General features: G+C 42.5%; 2 protein-coding genes across 9 annotated transcripts in view; one reads left to right on the top strand and one right to left on the bottom strand.

Moving 5' to 3' along the window:
- DZIP1 (DAZ interacting zinc finger protein 1) overlaps positions 1-2,383 on the top strand; it is a 50,288-nt gene extending 47,905 nt beyond the window's left edge. For all 7 annotated transcript variants that reach the window (XM_069601906.1, XM_069601904.1, XM_069601910.1 and 4 more), the window contains one exon: positions 1,289-2,383. In XM_069601906.1, the coding sequence (XP_069458007.1) occupies positions 1,289-1,365 (77 nt within the window). In that variant the 3' untranslated portion in view covers positions 1,366-2,383. The remainder of the gene's footprint in view (positions 1-1,288) is intronic.
- A 1,855-nt stretch (positions 2,384-4,238) lies between these two features.
- The window catches only part of CLDN10 (claudin 10), a 96,340-nt gene continuing 74,416 nt past the window's right edge, over positions 4,239-26,162 (bottom strand). Inside the window, exons 1-5 of one of the 2 annotated variants that reach the window (XM_069601911.1) lie at positions 24,241-24,860; positions 16,528-16,689; positions 16,358-16,439; positions 5,267-5,374; positions 4,239-4,587 (exon numbers count right to left, since the gene is read on the bottom strand). In XM_069601911.1, coding sequence (XP_069458012.1) covers positions 4,464-4,587; positions 5,267-5,374; positions 16,358-16,439; positions 16,528-16,689; positions 24,241-24,460 — 696 coding nt within the window. In that variant the 5' untranslated portion in view covers positions 24,461-24,860 and the 3' untranslated portion in view covers positions 4,239-4,463. Of the gene's footprint in view, positions 4,588-5,266; positions 5,375-16,357; positions 16,440-16,527; positions 16,690-24,240; positions 24,861-26,162 lie in introns of those variants that run through there. The other variant, XM_069601912.1, reaches the window with a different exon arrangement.

The raw sequence follows: 26,162 nt of genomic DNA, 5'->3' as shown, positions 1-26,162 counted from the left end.
ATGCCTCCTAGAAATTTACATTTCTGATACATACCTAAATGAGGCCACTTTTTTCCTAGCTGTCTTCCTGTATTCATCTGTCTACGTGTTAAATATTGTTATTTTCTTCCAAGGGAGATTCTTCTTGGAGCATTGTAGCCAGTGGAATGAAGGACCAGGGAAGCTGTTTACTGCCATTGATCCTATCCACCCAGGCTAGAGTCTGGATAATAAGTCCAGTCACTTAACCTCTCAACACATTTAATTTTTAAAATCAGAAAATATTATTTGTATTTTTTTGAATCAGAGAAGTTCTTTTCCACATCCCCCCTCACCCCCCACCCCACCCCACATACACACAGTGCCTCCTCCTAGCCATCCTATATCCCTGCAAGTAACCGGCTCAGACTTGTTTCTAGACTTAGCAATTTTAGACGTGAACTTTCTAGGTGCTGATAACGACAGATGAAGACTTGGCTCCTTCTCCACTGCCTGCACCTCTCATGCCCCCTCTTCAGTACTTTAGTCCCCCCCCCCCGCTGCCGCACCATCTATAATTTTAAATGAATATATGCACATCTCTTGGTCTGTTTATAGCAGGATCTTGTACCCCGCACCCCGCATTTCTAAGATGAACCATTGCTGCCTGTGTCTTCACTTGATCTCTTCTCTCCAATGTGTCAGTTGTTAACACTGACCTCTTCTGGCAGCGTCATAAGTTTTCTGTGCTATGTCTCAGCATCCATCCTCATCATAAAGACGCGTTTACGCTTCAGTGACTGTGGAAGGACACGGGACACTCAGGACACTCAGAATGCCCTGAGTACATTTCCTCCTGCCACTGCCATGACCCCACGCCCCTCAAAGAAAACATCCCTAGTCACGCTCAAGTGGAATTCTCTGTGCTCTGTTTCAGTGGCTCAAGGCACTTTTGATCTAACTTCACCTTTTAGCTCATCTATGCTAGAGAACCTATTTTTAGCATGTAGTCCCTCCCTGGCTTGTTAATTTTATTCTCCTCTCTTAATGGCTGCCCGCCTCCAGGCACTGTGCTGAATGCCAGGAGGTGGGGGCCGGGTGGAAGCTTCGAGGGCCCTGTGAGGCTGAACTAGAGACAGGGCCGTCCCGAGGTGGTAGGATGGTCCACGGCGTCCTGCCCCAGCCTGTGGGAGCTGGGGGTGGGGTTGGCAAGCCGACTCAGGCCCGAGTGATGAATTACAGTGTGAAGTTATGGAGCTTTTACTGGCTGGATGATGTGCTTGTTTAATCACTGGGGCCTCCCCTCCCCCCCTCCCTGTCTCCCACACAGGACCTCAGGATGAGTCCAGTACACTGAAAAGCAGCTTAGTAACCGTGACTGAATGGAGCGACTCTTCAGACGTGTAACCGTCACCCTGTGCGTCAGGAGGTCCGTCCAGACTTCAGCAGTATTTGGTATCGTGCTATTTCAGCACTGCCTACGCAACTATGATTGTCCTGCCTGACAGCATCTCCTGCAATAACAAGGAAACCGGCTCTCAGAGAACAAGAGTCTCTTTAATGGCACCTAATACAGTGTTAAAAACACACACACACAAATTGTCAACAGTATTTTGAAGCATATAAAGGTGTTTAAGAATGCTGCTGCTGCTTAAAAATAATGTGTCAACCGAAGTCATAAAAAGTTTTTTCTTCAGAACAGTACTCTAGTGTTTAGGTGTATTTTTTTCAACTAATTTTTAAGTGAATTTTTTTAAACTAATAGCAGGTTTTAGTTTGCATCTAAACTTTAAAAAAAAATCTTTCTTATGTACATTGTCATGTTGGAAGTGTTTCACTATAAAGTTCTGTTAGCATCCTTAAAATGGAATTGGTGGAAATCAGTGAAATTTTAAGAGTAGACAGCTTATGTTTCATCTAGAAGTAAGTTTAGAGTTAATAAGAATATAGTTATGCCCATATTAACTACATTTTCTGGAAGTACTTTTACCATATATAGCTTTGGGCCACTGTAAGCATGTTTTAGAACTTAAAAATACTATTTCTGCAGCATAACCTTGACCTTGGATATTTTATGAATAAAATGTAGCCATTTTAAATATCAGTTAAGTTATCAGACTATGAATAGAATAGAGTCAGTCCTGAATTCATATGTGTCTGTATTTTTTTTTTACTTTTTTAAAATGCCCTTTCCGCATTAGAAAATACCTCAAAACTAATTTAGCTATATTCTTAACAGTGACATTATCAATAGTCAACATGTTCATATAAACTGTTTTTTGCATTTTTTTTTATACTTTGTGGTACTATCTCTACTTTTGTTTCCCCCCAAAAAGTACTATTTTAACTAAATGGTCTGTTAGGATTTGGACCTCTCTTTGTTTTGTCAGCCTTTCAAGTAAAACCCTTAGTGACACCCTTGTGACTGTGGCTGAGTTATTAGAGCTGATTTCAAGTTAAACTCATCTCATTCAAGGATTTAAGCTTGTCTTGGTAGCCATGCCATGTAACATGCTGATCTAAAAGAGCAATTTTTCTTTTATCTGTTTCTGCCCCACTAGGGTCCTTTTTACATGTGGGCCACTTACCTTTTTAAAAACTTCCCATAAAGGCCATTTAATGCAAATATACCTGCTTTGAATGTAAGTTTCTAAAAGCTCTAATAAACCCTGCATCAAATCTTCACTGTAGTAAGACACAGGTAAGTAACCTACAACAATGCCTAAGAAGGCATGTGGGCTCTTATGTTCACTCACTTATCCACTTAGATCTATTGAGCTCCTTGTTCTGTTTTAATGTACATTATTAGTTATTTGATGAGAACAACTTTGAGACATGTTATTTTAATCTTCTTCTTAAAGATGTGAGAAACTAAGCTATACAATAACTTGCCAAAAGCCGTATGACTAGAAAAATGACAAAAGCAGGTTTTAAACCAGGCCTCAACTCCCAAGTCCTGGGTCTGCTTGGTCTTTACTCCTAAACAGCAAGGACTGGGGAAATATGATGACTGTCTCCTAAGTAACCCAAGTCTTTATGCATCTGTGTCACAAAAGCTGATGTTCTGTTTAGTCCTGTCATGTTAGGTTGTACTAGAATTGCTCATTTTCCTTTGGACCATCGCCTTATATTTCCTGACACGGACACACGGCTAATGTTTCTGGCTCTTGACAGTTTTTCTGTACTTTGACTCCTTCTCGCCCTAAATTCTTCAGAAGCTGTAATAATTCAATAGTCAAAATATTTTCTTCACCAGTACAGCTCTAAAAATTTAAAAATTTGTTTTAAACACACATTCACCAAACCCTGTGCCCACATTGCTTATAGTACCCAGCCTCCCTCAGTGGTTTCCAGTTCATTTGTATCCCCGGAAAAGGTATTTAAGTACTATCATAGTCTGGAAAAAAAAAAAGTTTACTGTATCAGTAATAAACTCGTCCATTTTCTTTTCATTGAGCACCTCCAAGCAATGTGATTTTTCCTTTTTAAGTCCTTCAGGCTTGAGGAAGATATCACGGTCACCCACACTGTGACTGGTATTGTTGGGTACCTGAGTCACAGAAGACATGGCTAAGCGATTCGTAGCCACAGCCTGAGACTGTATATACTTCACCCTAGACTGCCTCAGTTCAAAGTCCTTGAGGTCTTGTCACTTGCTTTGGCAAGTCGCTTCAGCTTCTCTGCTTTCATTTCATCCTCTGTCAGTTCAGGGTCCTACAGTACTTACCTCAGAGGGTGGCTATGAGGCTGCAGTGACTGAGGGCACACAGAGCGTTTAGAGCAGTGATAGGCACACACAGGCTGAGGTAACTACTGCCCTGTGGATATGAGATGAAAGGGCTGGCCTGAGAAATAAAACATTGTCTTTGGTCAGAGATCCCTGGAGGAGACCAGCGTTTCCAGATCTGCTCTCTATACCGGAGGAGGAGGTATTTAAGGAGGACCGGCTGGGTAGTGGGCAGTAGCATCTTGGCCCCGTGAGCCCTTCCTGGAGCAGCTGTTGAGAAGCACAGTGGTGACAGATAGGTGTCAGCAGCTAGCAATCGGCTCTACCCAGCCAGTACATGTCCATTCAACCCAGACATCTGAGGAACAGTCTCAGATCACCCCCATACTGTTTACAAATCATGACTCCTTAATACACTCTGTTTAATATATGAAGGAACAAACACATAAAAAATGGGGACAAATACTGCAAGGTCTGGGTGATTAAGAAGGCTACATTACGAACACTGCTGGAATCTTTGGTGTTAAACACAGATGTATAAGATATATACAAATCTTGTAAATAGCCTGTTTATTTTTTTTTTTATAGAAAGCCACAACAGAAAGTGATTAGTATGTAACTATAGAAGAACATTTACATCCAAGAATCAACAAATTCTTCAAATTCATATTTTAAAAATAGTTTGAGTGTTAATTATAGGAGGGCCTTGATGGCATCATTTTGTGAACAGTTCACGTTTAGAACAAGCTCAAGACACAGCTTGAAGGCAGCTCTCTTTTCAGACATAAGCGTTTTTGTCAAACTGTTTTGAAGGGTTTGAGGTTTTGAGATCTGCTTCTCTGCCGTGATACTTGGTCCGAGAAGACATGACAGATGTGGCCCCATTGTACGTGTATCCCATTCTGAAAGGCAAAACGGTTTGGCAGATGGTCTTTCACACGTAGGACAAACAAAAATGGGAAGAAACCACATCCCCCCGTTTCTGTCACAACTAAGTCATCTCTCCCTGATTATGTTTAGTTTTCTTCCTTCTCAGTCCAAGAAATCGTTCAGTGTCATTTCAGAACAGCTAGTATGACTAAGAGGATCTCAGAAGAAACTCATGGCTTCTTAGTTTGTTCACTTATTCTCCTTCAAAACTTACATAAAACTTATCTTCCTAGAATCTTGGGAGACTGTGATGACCTTAATCAGCAATTTCCACTTATGTGAAAATTGTGAGGCCAAAGTGAAGAATATGCCCCTAAAGTTAGACAAAATTTCTACTTACAGCAATAGCTTTGGAACGTAAGAATGTCAAACTCTGCTTTTTTTTTGATGCTTCATCAAAAAAAATTTAATTGAAGGATAATTGCTTTACAATATCGTGTTGGTTTCTGTCCTATATCAACACAAGCTCTGCTTTTTAAATTAACTGTAATTATCTATATTCAATATAATTTTACCATATTAAATGTTATATTTACTATATATTCTTAACCTTTCCCAAGAATCATAAGAACTACCTATAATTTATCCCACATATAACAATTTAGAATAGTATTGTACTTTTTAACAGGTCATTTTTGTCTCTTTTCATACCTGGGTGCTTTGCTGTTGTCAGATATTGAAAAGCAAAATATGACACCACCAATTATGCAAAGTGAGGCTCCTGCCCATCCAATAAACAGAGCAGCTCCTAACTCATACCTGTGAAGAGTAGCACACAAGTGTTAAAGCTTACTGATTGGGGGAGTAAACAGCATTTAACACTACTAGCCAACACTTACTAAATGCTTATAATACACTTGCTATGGGAGCTTATACAGGAAGCAATATTTGTAAAGAATGCTTTATACTTTTTCAAAGTGTTTTTATAGCCTTCACTCAATTGTATCTTCCCAACTTCCCAAAAGGAAGCTGAAAGGAAGCTGAAGGCATCAGGATGCCTTTGGGTAAAGCAGAAGCCGTGGACTCAAGGTGAGGCCTACTGGCTCTGCCAGCACATTGCCTCTGGGCTCTGCCTGAAGCCCAAACATTTCCATCTATTTATCCTGTTGTGCAGGGTAAATTATTTAGGCAGGTTTTAGATGGAAAAAGGAAAGTTGCCTCTGCTTTTATTTTGGTTCAGCTCAGTAAGTGGTTAAGCATCTACTGTGTGCAGTCATGTGCAAGGTGCCAAAGGGTGACAGAACATGCCACCCCAACTATGCCACTTTGGCACAAGGGACCAAAAGCAACTGAGAAGAAACAGGAAAGCTCTCTGCCTTCTCCCTGTTTGCCTAAAAGCAGGGCATAAATGTGTAGAACTGTCCCCATCCCCTCACTACCAGGAAGAAGTTAATTCTCAGACACACTGAACACCCTGCTTAGCCCACAAGTGGCACCGAAGCAATCTACATTAACAAACTTCACTAATTTGCATTTTTCATTAGTTCCCTCCTTACATTCAGGTAAGTCACTCAATTGTGACTGACTCTTTGCGACCCCATGGACTGCAACATTCCAGGCTTCCCTGTCCATTACCAACTCCTGGAGCTTGCTCAAACTTATGTCCATCAAGTTGGCGATTTCATCCAACCTCTCATCCTCTGTTGTCCCCTTCTCCTGCCTTTAATCTTTGCTAGCCTCAGGGTCTTTTCCATTGAGTCAGTTCTTCGCATCAGGTGGCCAAAGTATATTGGAGTTTCAGCCTCAACATCAGTCCTTCCAATGAATATTCAGGACTGATTTCCTTTAGGATTATCCCTCCTCAAGTGCCTTCCCATAATTAGTGCCTCTAGAAGCTCAAAGTCCTTTTCCTTTGTGTTGTCACTTCTCTACAGATGTACTGTTCTTTTGTTAAGATGCTATATAAGACCAAGTTCTAGCCACCCTTTGAATTACATGCCACTGGGTACTCTCTTGTGTAGGGGCAATGCACATATAAATAAACTCCAGTTTTCTCTTATGAATCTATCTTTCTTCTCAGCAGAGAGCCTAGGAGAGTAGAGGAAAAAATCATTTTTCTTCCTCTACAGTGTCCACAATAGATACAGCCTCATCGTGCTTATCACTACAGTCCAGTGAGAGATGAATAAAGTATCATTTAGTGACAGCCTGCTATGAAGCCTCTCCTTGATGGCAGGCCATAGTATACCACTGATGACTAGAACAGATGCAAAGGTAAATAAGACAGCCCTTGCCCTGGAGAGGTCACCATACAACAAACTGCACTACCGAGAACAACAAAGGAAGTCACATGGAGGGCTGGAGGATATCCTTTCAGGGGAGATATATATATGTATGGAGAAACAAATACAGAACGAGGAAAGTATACCAAAATCTCAGGGGTTGTGGTGTTCTCATGTCTGCCTGTCCTTTTCCTGAAGAATTAGGGTTTGTTTGTTTTTTAATAAATGAATCTCAGACTTTTAGCTCACAGACCTCTATCACAAGGTGAAAACAAATGGATGATATTCCCTACCTAATGGTGCTTTTCAGTGTTAAATGAAGTCAGAGGGGGAAGGGTCTGTTTTGATCATACAGAATCTGCAGAAGGGCTGAGAATGAAAGGAAGTCGAGACTAGGAGGGAAAAGTTGGGGTCGAGGCCAGGCTACCCACCCTGGACCTGGTGCCGGGTCAGGCTTAGGTATCAAGGCCTCCCCACACTGTGGACAGCATCTGGCATGCGTGGCCTGTGCCTGTCCTGAGCTTTGTCTCATCCTTTTCGGCGTGCTGGGTCACTATGCAGGGGCAGGCAGCGGTGGTGGTGTGACAGTGTGGTCCTAGCCGCCAGCCAGTGGGAGCAGGAAGCAGCCTTTACACAAGACAAGGGCCTGGTGGTCTACCTGCCCAATTCCAGATCTGGCTTTTCTGTTAATTTCACAGCTTCCATTTGCAACTGGGAAGAGGTGAATTATATAATACACACTACAACTTGGTGTGTGCATGCAGGCTAAGTCGCTTTAGTGGTGTCCGACTCTTTGTGACCCCATGGACTGTAGCCAGCCAGGCTCCTCTGTCCATGGGATTCTCCAGGCAAGAGTACCAGAGTGGGCTGCCGTTGTTACATAATACACACTGCCTCGTGATCCCTTCTTTTTCACTCTTGCATTGCTTTACCTGGGGAATCAAGGTGAGAGCTAAAGGAAGAGCTTATAAACACCCCATCCTGCACTAAAGCACTGATTAGGCTCTGGGAACCAAGAAACTTCTTAAACTGCTCCAATCTGAGGCAGTGGCAGAAACAGAAGGTCAGTGTAAGTGGGGAAAAAGCCTTCCGTGTCTGCAAAAACCAGCTTGAAAGAGGACTGGACAGTGAAGTGTCCAGGTGAAAAGAGCTGGCCAGATCAAGAGTGTTAACCTGTAGTTTTATAAAAGATACCTTCATTGAATATGTTATACATCTACAAAGGATATCCTGGATTCCCACAATAGGCCCTTCTTGTACAATGTTTGGATGACATTATACAAATAAAACGAGCAGAGGGCCTGCCAAGTTGTAGGTACTGGTCAATGGACCTCTTTAAAATATCTGCAATTTCTACAGTAAGCTGGCATCCAGTCCATCCATTGTCATGCTATTACTGCAAAGACAACTAAAGGATGAGCACACTGAACATTTCGACATGGAGGACATTATTATAGGATTACAATTTAACAATACTTTCTATTTTTCTTTACTTTTCTCCTTAGAGCTTAGGCTGTCTTCTCTCCTGAAACTATGTATTAGTATATTAACTTTCAGTGTAAATACTCCTGGAAAAAACAGTCTGAGATTTTTCTTTAAACATTTAGCTTTCTAAAACAGGATGCCAGTGCCGGGATCATGGTTAAAAATAAGTCTCTAATAATTGATAGTGGTCCCTTAGGGCATAGGTTGGTAGAACTCAAATCATAACTCAGCACTGTGAATTCATTTAAAAAGAACATACAACTGGGGAGAAATCAGAGAATAACTACCCACACAGCTCAGATGTTGGGAACTATGTCTGTATATTCATTTAAGCAAACTGAAACTTTCTGGAGGGATTTAAGAGTCACCAGTGTGGCTTATATTAAAAATTGGTTTGGGAATTCCCTGGAGGTCCAGTGGTTAGGATTCTGACCTTTCACTGCAGGTTCACGGGTTCAATCCCTGGTCATGGAACTTCTGTTTTTAAACATATTTTTAGATTTTCTTGAAGTCACTAAACATAGACTCTATTCCAAGGAGAGTATCATTTCCTTTTGAGCATTTTATGAATTCTGTCAGAGTCAAATATTTAATAAATAGAACCATTTTAAAGCTAAAGTGTTAAAAGAGATTCCACATCTATACCAATAGCTTCTAATAATTGGATGTGAAGGATTCTGTGATGTGGTTCTCTCTTAGAGACTTTTTCTTCTTCCTTCTGTTGAAAGACACGTACAGCAGACTTATTCAACAGTGGCTTGAATTCACACCCATCAGTGTGCGTGATCTGGCAAAAATGGAAGTGTTTTTGAAAAACAGGACTGAGGGTGAGCCACGTAACATCCATTCAGGTTTGTTCTGGGCCACTCCTCCTCTGAAATTCATTGGGAAACTCCATCTCTGCCTGGAAATCTTTCTTCACTTTTGGTAAAACTGAAAAGCTGACTTCAGCGCCTCAGGAGATTATCCAAATTTCAGATGATCTGCTGCAGGTCTGTCTTCTGTTAACAACATCTTCCTGGCCCTAGACCAGCTTTCCCAGTCTTTATTGAGCTGTTACAATCGCCAAAATTTATTCATTATTCGGAAAGGCTACCAGTCTGCTTAGCACCAGACAGATGCAGGATCGACAGGCTGAGGACTGATCTCTGTTTTACAGATCAGAACGTCGTTCTTGGATTATGTCTCACACATTCTGTTCAATGGAAAGGACTCATAAAAGCAGCCTTATGACCTGAATTCATGTATATAATTGTGAATCTAGTAAACAAGCAATAGAGAACATCTTTCTTTCTATAGAGAGAAAGTAAAGCACAGATTAATGACCAGAGTTTCCCCAAAAAAGAACCATAATGATCTAAGGCATTAAAATATACCTTGAATTACTAGATGAAGTTAATTCTTATTCACCTGGCTGTGCTAGGACTCCAGGCTACTGTTCATTTCCTAACGAGAGAGCCTGGGCTAGAACCACACTCAGTAGTCTAAATTCTGATGCATTCCATACTCACCTCCTATTTTAGCCTAGTAACATGCACAGTAATCCTTAGGGAACAGACTGAGGAACACCTCTTATCTCTGTCTTTCCTGCACCCAAAGCCCTGTTATCATTTGATCTGCCATCTACAGGGAGCACGTGTATCCCACCTACCCTGTCACCTACCTCTGACGGTAGGTGACACCATCAGAGCAGTGACAAGCTAGATATTGTTCAAATCATGTGTTTCAGGGTGAATGAGAGAACACAGTGCTGTTCTCAAGGACCTTACAGTCTAGAGGCGATGGTCAGACATTAAACAAATAATTAAAGGACAATGAAGCCTAACAACAGAAGCAGAAGAACATATGTTTGCAAAGTAAACATTACATGTTCTCCCAAACATGTATAGATGTGGTCCAAGTAAGAGTCCACCATAACAACAGCTACCGTCAGATCACTGTAGCAGGATTTTGTTTTTGTGTTAAGTATTTTGGCATGTATTATCATATTTGATCTTCAATTCTAAGAGAGAGTTCTTCTTACCGTCAGAGAAAACTGAACCTGAGTGAGTTTAAATTACTTGCCTCCCCATACCTCAGCTAAGTAAATAGTAGAACCAGGATTTAAAACCCATAACCGATTCCAATCCTCGAGCTCTTTTTTTTTTTTTTTTTAATTAATGTTTATTGGAGTATAGTCGCTTTAAGAGCCTGGTGGTAAGCTACAGTCCACGGGGTCACAAAGAGTCAGACATGACTGAGCTACTAACACACCTAGTTGCTTTATGATGTTGTGTTAGTTTCTGCTGAATAGCAAAGTCAATCAGTTAATCTCAACCTTTTTGACCCACCTCCCAGAGTAATAAAATAAAAACAAACAAAAAAAAGAAATGGGGCTTAATTAAAAGCTTTTGCATAGCAAAGGATACCATAAGCCAATCCCAAGCTCTTAGCCATCACTCTTTCTCCCTTTTCACCTTAGCTAAGGAAAAGATGGGATCGATAAGAAAAGATACAATCAGTGCAATGTTTTGGGCTTGTCATTTCAGAAAGATGTGAGTTTTCCCTCTCTCCCCAGCTCATTGCCTTCTCAGTGGCTCTAGGGTATGGAATTTTTTTTCAGAATTCCCTCCGGCTGTCTTTTCACCCAGCACAAAAAGAGGTGAGGGTAGTAATTAAAATCAGGGCTTGCTGGACTTGAAAAAAGAAACTGCAGCTCCTCCGTAAACAAAACATAAACTGTTTAACAAAAGAAAAAAAACTTCATCCTTTTAAGATCCCCAGAGAAAAGTGAGCTTGCTAGAGGTTGCAGAGCTAGAAGCCAAGTCTTTTGACCTCAAGGATGGACTTTTTTCCAAACATACTGCCCTACTCCTTATGTTAATCAAGGGTGGTAGCAGCCAAATCATTGCCGTTACCTTAAAACAACTAAATATGTTTTAAAAGTTCCAAGTTTAGGACGTACATCCATATATTATCAATGTTAACTTTTAAAAATTGAATTCCATTGGTATACTGATCTTTTAAATGTTACCATCCAAAAGAAACTTAACTCAAAGGCTTATATAATCCTTGGAGGAGGAAATGGCAATCCACTCCAGTACTCTTGCCTGGAGAATTCCATGGACAGAAGAGCCTGGTAAGCCCGAGTCCATGGGGTCGCAAAGAGTTGGACATGACTGAGCAACTAACACTTATATAATCCAAGCTCTATATCACCACATGGGTGGATTTTATATGAACAAGCATTCTACAGGCATTATCTACAAGCACACCTTTCCCCCAAATACCCCGCATTCTTTTGGGGTCCCAGGTACCAGAAGCAGGCTGTTTAGTGACCACCAATCCATGTACCTCCCAAGGCTGCTAAATTCTCCTCTCCCTTATGCAATTCATGTTAGTTAACAGCTTACTCAGTGATCTGCAAGACACGACAAAATTTCCTACCCAGAGCTTCCCAAAGGGCCACGAAATAGTGGCAGGCACCTCCCAAACCATGGCTCAAGTAGAAAGGGCTAATTTAAATAAGCATCTACTTGCATATGGAAACTTCGTGGAGAATTCTCAAATTTAGGAAATGGAAAATAAATAAACTGCTACCTAATAGCCTCTGCTTAAGGGTCAGTCCCATTTAAAAGAATAGCGTTCACTGAGTGCCTACTCTAGGCATCAGTCTAAACAGCTGAAATGTACTCTCTCATTTAATCCTCATGATAAACCCATAGTTCTCATTCTCCCCATTTTACAGATGAGGAACACAGGACGCAAGAAAGGACAAGTAATTTCTTCAAGGCTACAGCACTAAAAAATGGCAGAGCTGCGGTTCTCTCCCAGGCAGCCTGGATCCAGGGCTCTCATTCTTGAGGTCTCCCCTCCCTCATCCCTTAAACCAAATCTTCCCAAGCATGCTCAGTCTTTCCACCCTAAGAGAGATGCAGACAGACAGATAGCTATACACCATTGCTTACTAATCTTCCTTGCTGTAAACATCATAGAGTATGGACTAGATACAAGAGATGCCCAAATCAGCAAGATGTGGTCTTCGCTTCAAGATACTCCTGGTCTCGTTTGGAATATGGACCAACAGGCAAGTGCCACTGCCTAGTAGGATTGTAACAGAAGCACCAGGAGCAAAGGGAGCACCCTGGCGGGCACCTCACCCAGAATGCAATTCCGGCAGGATACACAGAGGTGGGCCGGGATGTGAAAAGGAGAGGGAAAGGGGTGGTGGTAAAAGCTGAGTCACCAGGAAGCATGGCAAACTGGAAATCGTGGCTTTGTATACTGGTCAGTGAAAACAAAACACAGTTGCCAAACATTTGATTTCTAAGTATATTAAGTTCTGCCAGCATGAAAAAGGCATCAGAGCAATTCTGATGATCTCAAGTGGTCAGTCCTACCACAGAACAAAGTGAATCCTTCTTAATATTTAACAGTCAAATTCCGGTTTGTTCTTAACACTTGGCACTGCTGTGGAATCCCTTACCTGAGACTCTATGACCCTCTTACCAGCATTAATTCATTCTCCAAATAACCTCATGATTGGAACAAGCTTAAGTAAACAAACATCTATAATTCATTAAATTATAATAAGGACAGAGTAGAGAAGTTAAATATCTTGGCAAGGCCACCTAGTGAGATCGATTGCCCTTTCAAGTTCACTTGGGAAAATGTGTCTAATCTAGAAACATATTTCTTGAATTGTCTGCTGTGCATTTAACTTGATAGATAACAGGAATGAGAATTTACCAGGAAGCAGGCAGCTGTTTATTTTTAAACTACTAAATAACCACAGCACTGAAAAGATTTTACCTTAGTAAAACTTAGATACTAAAGTAGAAACTAACTGTATTCCAGGAATGAAGCATGCTAAAGGTAAGTAACTCTATGGTTTCAAAAACTCTAAAATTAAAAAGGCTTGAGTATGATAAGACCCAAACCATGAATATCTGGGCCAAAATGTTACTGATAAAACTCATTGACTGAAAGAGAATAAATCTAAGATCAGATGTTCTGTTTTCTCAATTAAGGAAATGGGTTTAATACTCTAACTTTGCATGATTTGAAGAGAAGTTTCTTTACGCCAATCAATTCTTTGGAACCGTCTATTTAAGAAAAAACAAAGCAAGACACTCAGGAAGATACTGGTTTGGACAACAGATGGTGAGAATAATGTATATTTCAACAAAATGATAGGGTGAATCATACTAAGGGGTGCTTATGACCATGAGCTTTTAGGAGGATAGATTTTGTTTCAATTTGGTAGATTTTGCTTTAATAAAAAGGAGGAAGTTGGTTTCAAACAGCCCAAAGGGAAGCATTGAGAAACAGTTTTCAAGGCTTTGCAGGAGTCCATCCCAGAGCCGTAAAACATAACCACAACTTGAATAAAAGCAAGGAAGCAAAACAAAAGGGGGGAAAACAGGGAAATGGCAGAACACAACCAGAGCCAGGTGAAACTCTTTAAAGATTGCAATTGCAATCAAATGATGGTAGGCAGGAAGAAAAATCTTCCCAGATAAGTTGTGGGAAAGAAAGGGTTTCAGAAATAATCAGCCACTGAATACAAAGCCTGATACTGTTTGTGGTGCAGCTGCCACAATCTTCACCCCAATGAAGCATCAGAAGCCACTCATTTTGTTCCCTTATCAATAAAGCACCTCCTGAGTTTCCTGCACATAGTAGGAATGTGGTGGGAACTCTGTGGATGAGCTTAGTCATGTGTGTCTAACGTAAGCAACCAAGGTGAGTCTTGGAAATCCACAAAGATTCAGTTTACATGGTAGAGAATCCTTAAGAAAAACAACAGCAACAAAATCAGGTTCTGTGGCCCACTGTTTTTCAATGCATCTTAGGGAAGGTATTTGCTCACCAGAAATTTATTTATTTAATTATATTAATGAAAGATTTAATATAGCAAGAGATATATCAACCATAAACATTTATGCACATAATGACAGAATATCTATGAAGCAAAAACTGACAGAATGGAAAAAAAGAATAAACAGCTCTATTATCATAGTTGGAGATTTCAATATCTCACTCACAGTAATGAACAGACCAACCAGCCAGAAGATAAGGAAATAGAGGACTTAACACAATAAACTAATGAGATCTAACAGACATATACAGAGAATACCAACCAACAACAGCATAAACATTCTTCTCAAGTGCACAAGACATTTTCCAAGATAGTCCACATATTAGGCCATGAACTGTCATCAGAAATTTAAACTAGAGCATGTGGCAAACACCTGTTCCTCACTGCTAAACACACACATCCCTGGGCCCAGCTGAGCCATCTAGGGCTGCAGGGAGAGATGCTGCTCTAGGAAGATGAATGCATGATACAGATGGGAGAGGAGGACGAGCTGGCCTTCTCTCTCCATCTTCGCAGAGGCTTCCCCAGTCTGCTGAGATAACAGAAGGCTTTTCTACTAATCCCGAGAGGACTAGCTCTGCAGATCAGGATTTCACTTAACCAAGCACCGTGCTAAGGAAATAAGAGATGATATACAAGTGTTTTCTGATCTCAAGGAACCTACTCTCATGAACATCAGTGAAGACACCAAGGAAATAATCAGAACACCCCTGGAGGGGTGCCCTCACCCCCGTCCCCCTAGGGCTGGCTCTGCCTTTGGCAGCAATTCTCCAACATATTCCTCTCCGAGTTCATGCACAAACTACATCAGAGGCTCTGATTACTAAATTCTAGGATATGCCAGCTTGGGAAGTCCTCTCCCCTAGAATATGCCAAAGTCAAAATCTCACTTCAGAAATTAAATACTTTAAGACCTACGGAATCAGTTTACTTTGTGTTGATAGCCAATTTTCAGCTAATTGATTTTCCTAATTTTTGTCTCCTCTTCTACTAGAGGCTATTGTAAGAGTAAAATAATAAAATAATATTTGCAATGCTCTGCTTGGTCAATGGTAGGGGCCTAACATGTGTTATCTATCACTTTCATTATATTTCATTATATAAGCATTTACTATTTATGCATGAACTACACAAGAGACACTACTAGAAAAATCATTTCCTAAAGATTCCTAAATCCACCAGAAAAAAGTAATGGATCCTGATCAGACATTTTAGTAATTACTCTTTTAAAATTCTATAGCATTTTATCTGAAGACTGAAAGAAAATCCGCAGCCTGGTTGACAGCGGTACACATGCATACGTGAGCAGTTTTCTACAGGAATCTATGGGAATATTCTCACAGAAGACAAACTGTTTGATCTATTATGATTTCTAATTTGGTATTCCTTGGGTTTTTTCCAAAGCAAAGAAATAAGCCTAGGCAAACTATAAAAAGCAACAGGCCACAGTTAAAACCAACAGCAACAAGAGAACTGGTCTGTAAGTGCCAAAGCATTCACCCGCAGCTGAAACTGGTCACATCTGGGTGTCTGTGCCACTCTCAGAGAATTTTTTTTAAAGACCCTGAATCATGTACAGTTTCTTTACAAAGGTTTATTAGGTAGAACTTGTTAAGGCCATAGTCAACAGAACAAATGGAAAAGGCTGATTAAAAATGAAAAATAATATTTTATTCACTATCATTTAATCATTTCTAATCTTCAGAACCACAGTCTCGTTTTCATCTCAATGACTGCGATGGAAACTGGCCCACAGCCTAAAAGCTGGCAAGTATCATTTTGGATGGACAGCAATCAAGGCAAGCACTTAATTTTCAGTTATCACACTTTCTCCTTCTTTCCTCCCCATCTTACACCTCTCTCTCACTTTCCCCCATTTGACTTCAGTTTTACAATGTATAGTAGACGAGCTTTAGCGTTCTAAATCCTAAGCCTTGAGCTATGTACAGACAAGTATGTTACAAGACATTTGTAACAGTAACGCAGTGATTCAGTGCATCTTTTGCCAATGTAGCACATACACCGTTTGCTCTTAAATGATGTCATCAAATAGCCTCTATCAGTATACCCCACTTTCATAAGCCATAGAGGAAATTTAGGTACCTTAATTTAGAAGATGATTTTAAATCCATTTCCTGTAAGCCATAAGCATACAGACTTAAGAAGAATACTTACTTTTGCTCCACGAAGAGGGGATCAAAGAATTCTGTTGTGATTTTGTTTGCATACAGGGAACACCCGGTCATTGAGCACAGCCCTAAAGAGCATCAGAAGGAAAGGACTATGACTCTGGGTGTTTCATTAACATCCTGAAGCCCCTTGTTTGGAAGAAAGTTACTATTTACCTGACAGTATGAATACAATCCCAGCCAAACAAGCAATTTTAGCTTTGGCTTTATCTGAGCCTCCGACTTTGGTACATTTCATGCCAATCAGGGCGAATATGGAAGCAAAAAAGCCCAGGCTGACAGCGGCAATCATAAGTCCTCTACACGCCTGGATGTAACCTGCAATTAGAGTAGGGCATTTACATTAGCATAAAACATGTGGCTGTCCAGGGAGAAACACATTTTACATTGTCCTCCTGAATGACTTTCTGTTTTCTGAAAAAAAAAAAAAAAAGACCGAAAAATGGTTAAAACACGTGTTAAAACAGGCAAGAATGGAAAGAAAGTTAAGCCCTGTGGCACACTTTTCAGTCTGGCATATGCAGGATCCTCAGGCTACATCTCTGAGTGTTATTATTCCACAGTCACAGGTGAGGAAACCGAGACACATAAGAGCCACGTGATATGCCAGGGATGAGTGAGTAAGAGGCTGGAATGAATCCCATCCAGATCTGACTACAAAATCCACATGACACTGCCTTTCACCCTGAGAAACCTCATCCGCCGCTCTCTCAACCCTCTTACTCCTTTGCACATCAGACCTTTAAAACAGATGTTTTGATGATTTTGACATTGAAAACCTTATAACTGAGCAGAGCTCCCAAAGATTCACATCTTCTAATATTAGTGAAAGATTATAAATGAGACCAACTGAAATATCATCATGAACCATGAGGAATCTAAATCAAGATGTATTTTCATGACCTTTTAAAAAATTTTCAGGGCACATACAATAACACTGGGTTTAAATAAGCATTGGTTAGTTCCTAGAAGAATATTTTATAATTATGGAATTAACTGCATACAAATGGATGCTCCAAGTATCCTAAAAGCTTGCTCTGTTGGTTTCTTTGAACATTCCTCCTACACCACTCATTTTCTTAGTCATATATTCTTATTTGCGCAGCCAGGATGATGGTAAACTTCAGACTGGCTTTTGTCCAGACATTAACAAATTTGAAATTAATAGGATATAAATGAATACATTAAAAAAATGTCATTATGTATACTTCAGCCTGAAACAGTGCTATATTCTGAAACAGTGATGACACACCAGTGTAAGTAAATATTTGTTGAACAAATGAACATAATATCTATCGGGTTTACAGTTGGAACTGAACTTTTTAATTTGAAAAAACTCATAAGTGCCAAGATACACCAAGTCATTTCCTACTGTGTTCAGGCAAAGGCTACGATAATCGAATAAGTAATAATTCTAAGGCTACAACAATCATATATTCAGGGAATAATGCTGGAAGGTGGCCTCCAGGCCATGTCTCTTGGTCAAAAAATAAAATTTTAAGTTTTATTCCTATCCCCAGGATCCATTTTGAAAAGTCTCCAGAAGATGTTCTAATTAATTGAACAAATTTAGGCCTCTACAAATGCAAACCACAGTCAATCCTAAAGAAAATCAGTTCTGAATATTCACTGGAAGGACCGTTGCTGAAACTGAAGCTTTGGCCACCTGATGCGAAGAGGTGACTCATTGGAAAAGATTCTGATGCTGGGAAAGATTAAAGGCAAAAGGAGGAGGAGGAGACGACAGAGATTGAGATGGTTAGGATGCATCACCAACTCAATGGACATGAGTTTGAGCAAATACTGGGAGACAGTGGAGGACAGAGGAGCCTGGCGTGCTGCAAGCCATGGGGTCGCAAAGAGCCAGACCTGACTTAGCAACTGAACACCACCACAAATGCAGAAAAGCAAGGACAACGATCTTCCATTTTATAGTGTGAACTGTTTCCAGACAGAAAATAATTTTACTGATGGTGAGGCTGTCAAAAAAAAAAAAAGCCACCCAGTAAGAGAAACTTATTTTTTGCAAAACAGAATAAGGGAGGCTTATTTTGGTAGTAATAGTGCTGCAAGGGTGATCTGTGTGTTTGCTGCGGAATGCTAACTCAGCTCCATTTTAAGCTGCAATCCTCAAGTCCCCCAGCCAAACCCAGGGAGCGGCAGAAGCACAGGGGGAGGAAGCCTGTTAGTTCCTTGCAAGGTTTTTTTTTTTTTAAATATAAATTTATTTTAATTGGAGGCTAATTACTTTACAATATTGTAGTGGTTTTGCCATACACTGACATGAATCCACCACAGCTGTACATGTGTTCCCCATCCTGAACCCCCCTCCGACCTCCCTCCCCTTTGCAAGGTTAAAGAGAGTCCTCCAGAGAAACCACAACTAGCTCATCACTTACCACCAGAGCTACTGGGACAGTGTGGTTTCAAAAAAATTTTTGACATTTGTTTCAACCTATGGTTTTGAGATGTTTTAGCTGATTCTTACTGCAATCTTAGACTAGAAAGTGTACGTGTGACTTAGTAGTACTAATAGCCTCTCTGTCATGTCCAGCTCTTTGTGACCCCATGGACTGTAGCCCACCAGGCTCCTCTGTCCATGAGATTCTCCAGGCAAGAATACTAGAATGGGTTGCCATTCCCTTCTCCAGAGGATCTTCCCGACCCAGGGACTGAACCCACGTCTTTTGCATCTCCTGTACTGGCAGGCTGATTCTTTACTGCTAGTTCCACCTGGGAAGCCCAAAACCTCTATTATAATGTTAAAAAAGAAAAATAAACTATTCTAGAAAACCTTATCATCCACCATAATTTGCATTTACCTTAGTAATCTCACAGACTTTATGTACAGAAAATACACAAGCTGTGCAAATGGTTAAGTCTACAATTTGATCACTCAGAATGTGGAATGCATTTTCCCAGATGGTACACAGTGGTCAGAATCCCAGGCTGGTGCATTCAACCCTTAATATGACTGGGGAAAATAACAGTAGGCTTTAAACTTTAACCATTACTCATACTATTTCTTTCTGAATTTCTCACTCAGTTCTCCTGTCTAGCTCTGATACCTACAGAAAGATTGGCTCTGCCCTCTTGGCACAAGAGGAGAGATAGAGAGCGAGCAGATTCTGATGATGTCAGTCCTTCATCAGAACCAACCAGAACCCTGATGTGGAGGGGAAGGTAACTCTGCCTACCATGAGAAGAGTAGCAATAAGTTGCTAACTCATCACATGCATAAAGGGTTTCCCTGGTGGCTCAGACAGTAAAGAATCCGCCCACAATGTTGGAGATGGGGGTTTGATCCCTGGGTGGGGAAGATCCCCTGGAGATGGGAGTGGTAACTCACTCCAGTATTCTTGCATGAAAAATCCCAAGGACAGTGGAGCCACGAGGTTGCAAAGAGTCGGACATGACTGAGCGATTAAGCACACACAGCACACGCACAAAGGAAGGCACTGCAGGGTTTGGAGTTCCTGGGATAAACTCCACTGCCAGCCATAGATGGAACGCAGTTGTTGGTAGGCTCGAGGTCTGTAAATTAGGGGCTACTGGTTCTTAAAACACCCACAGACTCAAGCCTTGGGTGACTTCCCACAAACTCTTTCAGAGTTTATCTTTTGCAAAGCAGACTTCTACAACCTTGCTTTTTAACAGTTCCGGAGGTCAAAATTTATAAGTAACACCCTCAAGTGAAGTGGTGGTAAAAACCTAGTCAAGGAGGCTATTATTTTTGACAGGTCTAATTTACTGACACCGTTAATAGCTAATTAACACATTAAAGTGCTGAGGCATGAACATATTTGCTCAGAAGTTCTCTGAAGTATAATTTATAGTTAACTTCCTTGGAAAAAATGACAAACATTCCCACTAACAAAAATAGACAGCATAAACTGAAAAAAAAAAACCCTAAAGCATAGCTTAAAATGCTTCCCAGCTGTAGTTCAAGTGGTGCTTTGAAAGGAATATGGGTTAGCAATAAACAGAAATCACCAGCTCGTTCAACCGTGAGTTTTTCAATTAGTAAAATACCATGACCTGAATGAATTCCATTGGAGGAAACCTTCAAGGTGTCCCGTAAAAGTTAAATGTTTTCCACACATACCTTATTTTCCAACTAGCAGAAATAAAAATATCCACTTGGTGGAGACAATTTCCTAGCAGCACTCTTGCTAGTTGTTGATTGAAGGAAGAAAGAAAAAAAAAAGAATGCGCTTTTAGCAGATCCTTTGTGAGAAGGATGGTATGAGGGGCAAACACGAACTCTGAATTTCAGCTCCGGTTCCTCTCTTTAACTGCTGTGTATCCTTGACTACATTCCCTAATCTCTCCAAGCCTGCTTTCTCATCCGTAAAACCCAGGGAGAACAGCACTTACTTCACAGGAGGAATAATATGAACTAAGTGTCTGGTGAGTGGTAAGAAACACATCAAAGCTTCCTGTCTCTAACCCTAAGATTGATTCTAGGCAGAAATTAGAGTTGGAATCTTAACATGGCATTACATTCAATCTGTACATTTAGCTTCTTCCTTATAGGGAAAACTGGTATAACAATAATACCTCTTGACAATGAGGAATCAGAGCTTTGACCTCATACAGGAAATTCAGAATAATGACTCCATCCTCTGTGTCCAAGAGACACGTTCTTCCACCTAAGATGAGACAGGGAAGCACTGTGAGCCTTCTCTCTCCCTTGGATTTTTCTGCCTGGGTTAAGGGGAGGGTTGGCTTACTCAGGGCTGCGGCCACAACACCCCCTGCTAAGGTAGCTTTCTCCCTTCACTTCAAATGCAATAGCAAGAAGTCCAAGCGGACCGTGCTATGGGCAGGACCTGACTGAGGGCCAGCATCCAAGCACATGCGGCTGCCCCGAAAGCTCACTGCAGAGCATCAACAAGCAAAGGGGCTTGTTCTGGGAAGTTCCACTTGTAAGTGGGGGGAACTGACTTCTCTCTACAGGGAAAAATGTAGCTGCGTGGCTGAACTCCCCCCTTCAAATATTATCCTGGGAGATAATGAAAAGTAAATGATCACTTTGGGATAGGCAATGGCCTCTTAAGCCACAAGAAGCTGAGCCAGCACGATGAGACTGATACATTGGATTATAGGATACATTTCAATGTTTTGTATGAGAAAAGACACCCACTAAGTCAAGCAATGGGCTGAGATTGCAACATATCTAACAAATCAAAGACCCACATCTATTATCTAAAAAAAAAAAAAATTTAAACCAAGAGGAAATAACCGAACCATGGGCATACGATACAGACAAGCAACTCATAAAAGGAAAAAAAGTGGTCAATAAGTATATGATAAGATGGTCAAAATCCCAGTAATCAGGGAAATGCCAACTAGAAGAATAACGTGATAGGTTGCTGCCCATTAAACTGGATGGGAAACTTAGTGGTGAGAATGTAGAGAGAAACGGGAATTCTCATACTCTAGGTGGAATTAACGTGGCAGTATAAACTGACGAATAAAATGAAGGCTGCTCTGACAATACTACTTCTCAGTATTTACACTACAGAAGCACACATACGCACAAAGAAGCAAACAGAAAGGTTTTCCGTAAAGCACTAACGACAGTGAAAACCTAGGAAGGCTTTACCCGACGTCCAACAGTGGGTAAGTCGTTAAATAAACCAGTTTATTTAACAGTATTCATGCAGTCGTTAAAGAGTCATTTCTATAGGTACTGACTTGGAAAGCTATGTTATTAACTTGAAAACAAGGCAGAACAAGCGGTGATGTCATTCATGTTTTGTAAAGTCATTTTCTAGACACAACAGCACACGTGGAAGGCCATTTTGTGAGCAGAGTTGTATACAAATGTTACGCCTCTTCTTTAGAGCTGGATGGTTGAAAGCTATGCTCTTCTTCCTCCTCACTACCTCTCTGGCCCCCAAATCTTTCTTAAAAAATTTATTTCTTTATTCGTATGTGTGCCTGTATGTGTGTTCAGTGGCTCAGTCGTGTCCGACTCTTTGCGACCTCAGGGACTGCAGCCTACCAAGCTCCTCTGTCCAGGGGATTTTTACCAGCAAGAATACTGGAGTGGGCTCCCATTTCCTTCTCCAGGAGATCTTCCTGACCCACGGATTGAACCCATGTCTCTTGCTTGTCCTGCATTGGCAAGCAGATTCTTTACCACTGAGTCACCTGGGAATCCTTTAGTTGGCTGCCCTAGGTCTTAGTTGGGACATGGGGGTTCTAGTTCCCTGACCAGAGATCAAACCTAGGCATCCTGTATCGGGAGCTCAGTCTTAGTCCACGGACCATCAGCGAAGTTCCCATGCCCCCAGATCTTGACCGTGATGTCTATTCTCACCTCAGACACAGAGGGTGAGGGCTTCACTATTCTACACCCAATCATTTTCATGATGTATTTATTTCTCAATCGCCACCTCTGTCCCCCAACTGTCCCATAGAAGGAAGCGCACCTGCCTGGCAGCCTCTCAGTGACCAGACAGTTACAAGAGAAGAACGAACGTGTTTAGAACAACAACTGTCAATCCATATTCCTAAATGGAAACCACAGAAACGAGCCTGCCTGTTCAAACATCTATCTGGATGTGTGCTCTGCAGGGCACAGGAAATTCAACAGTCATTCCAGACCATCAGTGGCATCCCAGCTACTTATTTTACACACCACGATGGCAGACCCAAGTGTCACTCATCTAAAACCAGATACCTATTCCCTTCAGCGGGGTTTCCACCAAATACCTCCGTTGAGCAAGAGTTTGCTTTTCGTGGCAAGCACCATCTCAGGGGAATTAAATTTTGTGTGTTATTTACTCAGCTACGCAAACAAAGACTTGCTGTGCGGTAATAAAAGAAAAAGAAAACACCTCAAACCAGAACTCATGTAAATGACTCTCTTAAAGTTTCTGCCAGGAACGATGTGCTGTGAAATCCTGGGAGCAAGGAGCCTAGAACTTGAGCAATCAGTGTCACCGCCTGGACAGGTACCATTCCTCTTGAAACTAAAAATAGCCAGTTTTCTTTGTGAACACCTGTTGCTCTAATACAATACCTTATACAGCGCAGCTAACAAGAACAGCCTAGAAAACAGTCTCATGAACAACTGGCAGCAGATGCGGACTTAGGAGAGCCGCACAGAACTTGTCAGTTTCCCCCGCACAAGATTCTGGGTGGCCAGGATTCGGCTACTCTCTGCAGCACAAGCAAGAACTATTTATTTTCCTAAAATTTACAGCAAAAGTTAAAGCCCAGCAGATCCATTTGCAGATACTTAGCGGTTTCTTTTTTTTTTTTTTTTTTGGAGGGGGGTTGCCCCTGCAGTATGTTTCCTTTCCCCCAGCCCACTTTGTAAACCACGAATGAAATGGCTACAAGGAGTTCAGAACAAGCAGATTTCGCTTTGACGAGTCCGTTTAAATCAGAATCCAGCCCTTCTGGGAGTGCTGGCTGGAGAGGGCAAGCCCCCTCTCCGTGACTCTCTGCCCCAACAGTTCTCAAGAGAAAGGCGGGGTCCCAAAACTCAGTCCTCCACTCCTAGGACAGGAGACCAGCTTCCCTCCATCCCAGTCGCCTGAGAGGAGCCCACCCCACCCAGGTCGGTTCTGCGCGTCCCCTTTCACCCGCCCCGGGGATCCGGGCTCAAACAGGCGCCCCCTCGGGACAGATGTCCGGGGAAGGCGGGCCACGGGCACCGGGGACTCTTTCCCGGCTCCTCCAGGGACCGAGAGGGAAAGCGCGGCCGGGCTTGGGAAGGGGTCCGGGGCGGGCGGCGGGGGGCTAGGGTGGGGGGGTCCCGCCGGGGGTCGTGAGGCTCAGCGGGCGCCCAACCGCGGGCAGAGGGGAGGAGAGAGCGAGGGTCTGGGGCTGGGGGGCTAGGGGGATGCAGACCGTCGAGCGCCAGCATGGAAGGAAAGTCCTTGCAGTTGGAGACGCCCGTGGAGTCCGTGACGCACGTCTTCCACAGGTTGGCCCAATAGGTAGCGGTGGTGATGACCGTGCCGTCGATGGTGGACACCTTCCAGTAGTCGGTGGGCAGCGTGGAGGACACCAGCACCCAGCCGGAGATGGAGACCATGAAGGCAATGATCTCCGACGCCGTGCTCGCCATGCCGCCCGCTGCCGCCGCGCTCGCTCTCGAGCTCCCCACTCGGCAGCCGCACAGCGACCCCCGCACGCCCGGCCCGGCGGCTCCGCCCCCGTCGCCCCGCCCACCCGCGGACCCGGCGCTAGGGGGCGCGCGCGGACCCGGGACGCGCCCTCGGGGAGCAGAAACTGCTCGCGCGGAGCTGCTACCCGGGTTCCCCTCCAGCCTGCTGGCCCAACGCGACCCTGCGCGTCCCTGCGGCTCCCCACTCCCCGCTCGCCATCTCGGGGCCGAGGCACCGTGGAGAGGGGCTCTCCTGTTGAACAAATTGGCAGCCGAATGTGGACGATCTGCTGCATCCACCCTCTTTCCCCTCCCCGGCTCTACCCATTGGCAGTAGCTTGGCGTTCAGAGTATCTTGTAAAAGCAGAGCAAAAAAAAAAAAAAAAAAGGCTTTTGATGCCCGGAAAGGACACGGCCTGCTAACGCAGCCCTTGGCCCGCTGAACTCTAAAGGTTTTCGTGCCACGCTCTTTTGGGTGACCCAGTTCAGCTTGTCAAGGAGCGATCACTGCAGCTCTGGGCTCGAAGTCAGCCTTGCCCTGAGCCTTGCCCGGCGGCATGCAGAAGGTCATTGCAAGGAGGTGGGTGACACAGACCTCAATTCAGGACAGCGGTCTGTGCAGAGCCCAGGCTGCAAGGGGACCTTCTTTACAGTCCTGATCGTGACTGTTCCAGTCACAACGCTGGCCTGCTGATACCAATGCACTACACGTAGGACATGCATTTAAGACACTTTCCTGTGGGTTCCTTCCAGCTCCCGTTTCTGAGTCTCTTCTACAATGGTCTGTTTCAGCTTCTCTGCATCTTGTCTTACTTTTTTTTTTTTTTTTACCGGCTCCACCTTTAGCATCCAACTGAGGGATAAACTCATTCCTTCATTGCTGTCTGAAAGTAAACTTAAAGATCAGGGTGTACTTTTGGCTCCAGAGGTCACACATTTGCGCAAAAATGAGAGAACAAGGACTGGCTTTATTATTTGTCCCTTTAAAGCTCTTGGTGCGAGGGTGCTCTTTTGTGTCCGACTCTTTCCAATCCCATGGATTGTAGGGCAGCCAGTTTCCTCTGTCCATGGGATTTTCCAGGCAGGAATACTGGAGTGAGTTGCATTTCCTCCTCCAAGGAATCTTCTCGAAATAGGGATTTGTACCTGTGTCTCCTGCATTGGCAGGCAGATTCTGTACCACTGAGCCACCTGGGAGGTCCAAAGTTCTTGGAATGAACCTTTAAATCAGTGCTATAATAAAGCTAGCTAACCCTGTTTCCTAAAGGAAATCAACACTGAATATTCATTGGAAGGACTGGTGCTGATCTGAAGCTTCAATACTTTGGCCACCCGATTCTAAGAGCTGACTCATTGGAAAAGACCCTGATGCTGGCAAAGAGTGAAGGCCAGAAGAGAATGGGGTGACAGAGGATGAAATGGTTGGATGGCATCACTGACTTAATGGACATGAGTTTGAGCAGACTCAGGGAGATAATGAAGGACAGGGAAGACTGGCATGCTGCAGTTCATGGGGTCACAGAGAGTCAGACACGACTAAGTGACTGAACAACAAGCCTGCTTCACAATGTTTATGCAAGGACCCTTTGGTTCATTGTGAAGAATTTCTCAATTCCCCTTTGTCACTTAAAAAAAATAATATACGAGTATAGAATGAAATTAG

This window comes from Ovis canadensis, chromosome 10 (genome assembly GCF_042477335.2).
Source record: "Ovis canadensis isolate MfBH-ARS-UI-01 breed Bighorn chromosome 10, ARS-UI_OviCan_v2, whole genome shotgun sequence".
NCBI classification, from domain to species: Eukaryota; Metazoa; Chordata; class Mammalia; order Artiodactyla; family Bovidae; genus Ovis; species Ovis canadensis.
Note: the sequence above shows the minus strand (reverse complement) of the source record. Positions and strands in the feature narration are given on the sequence as shown.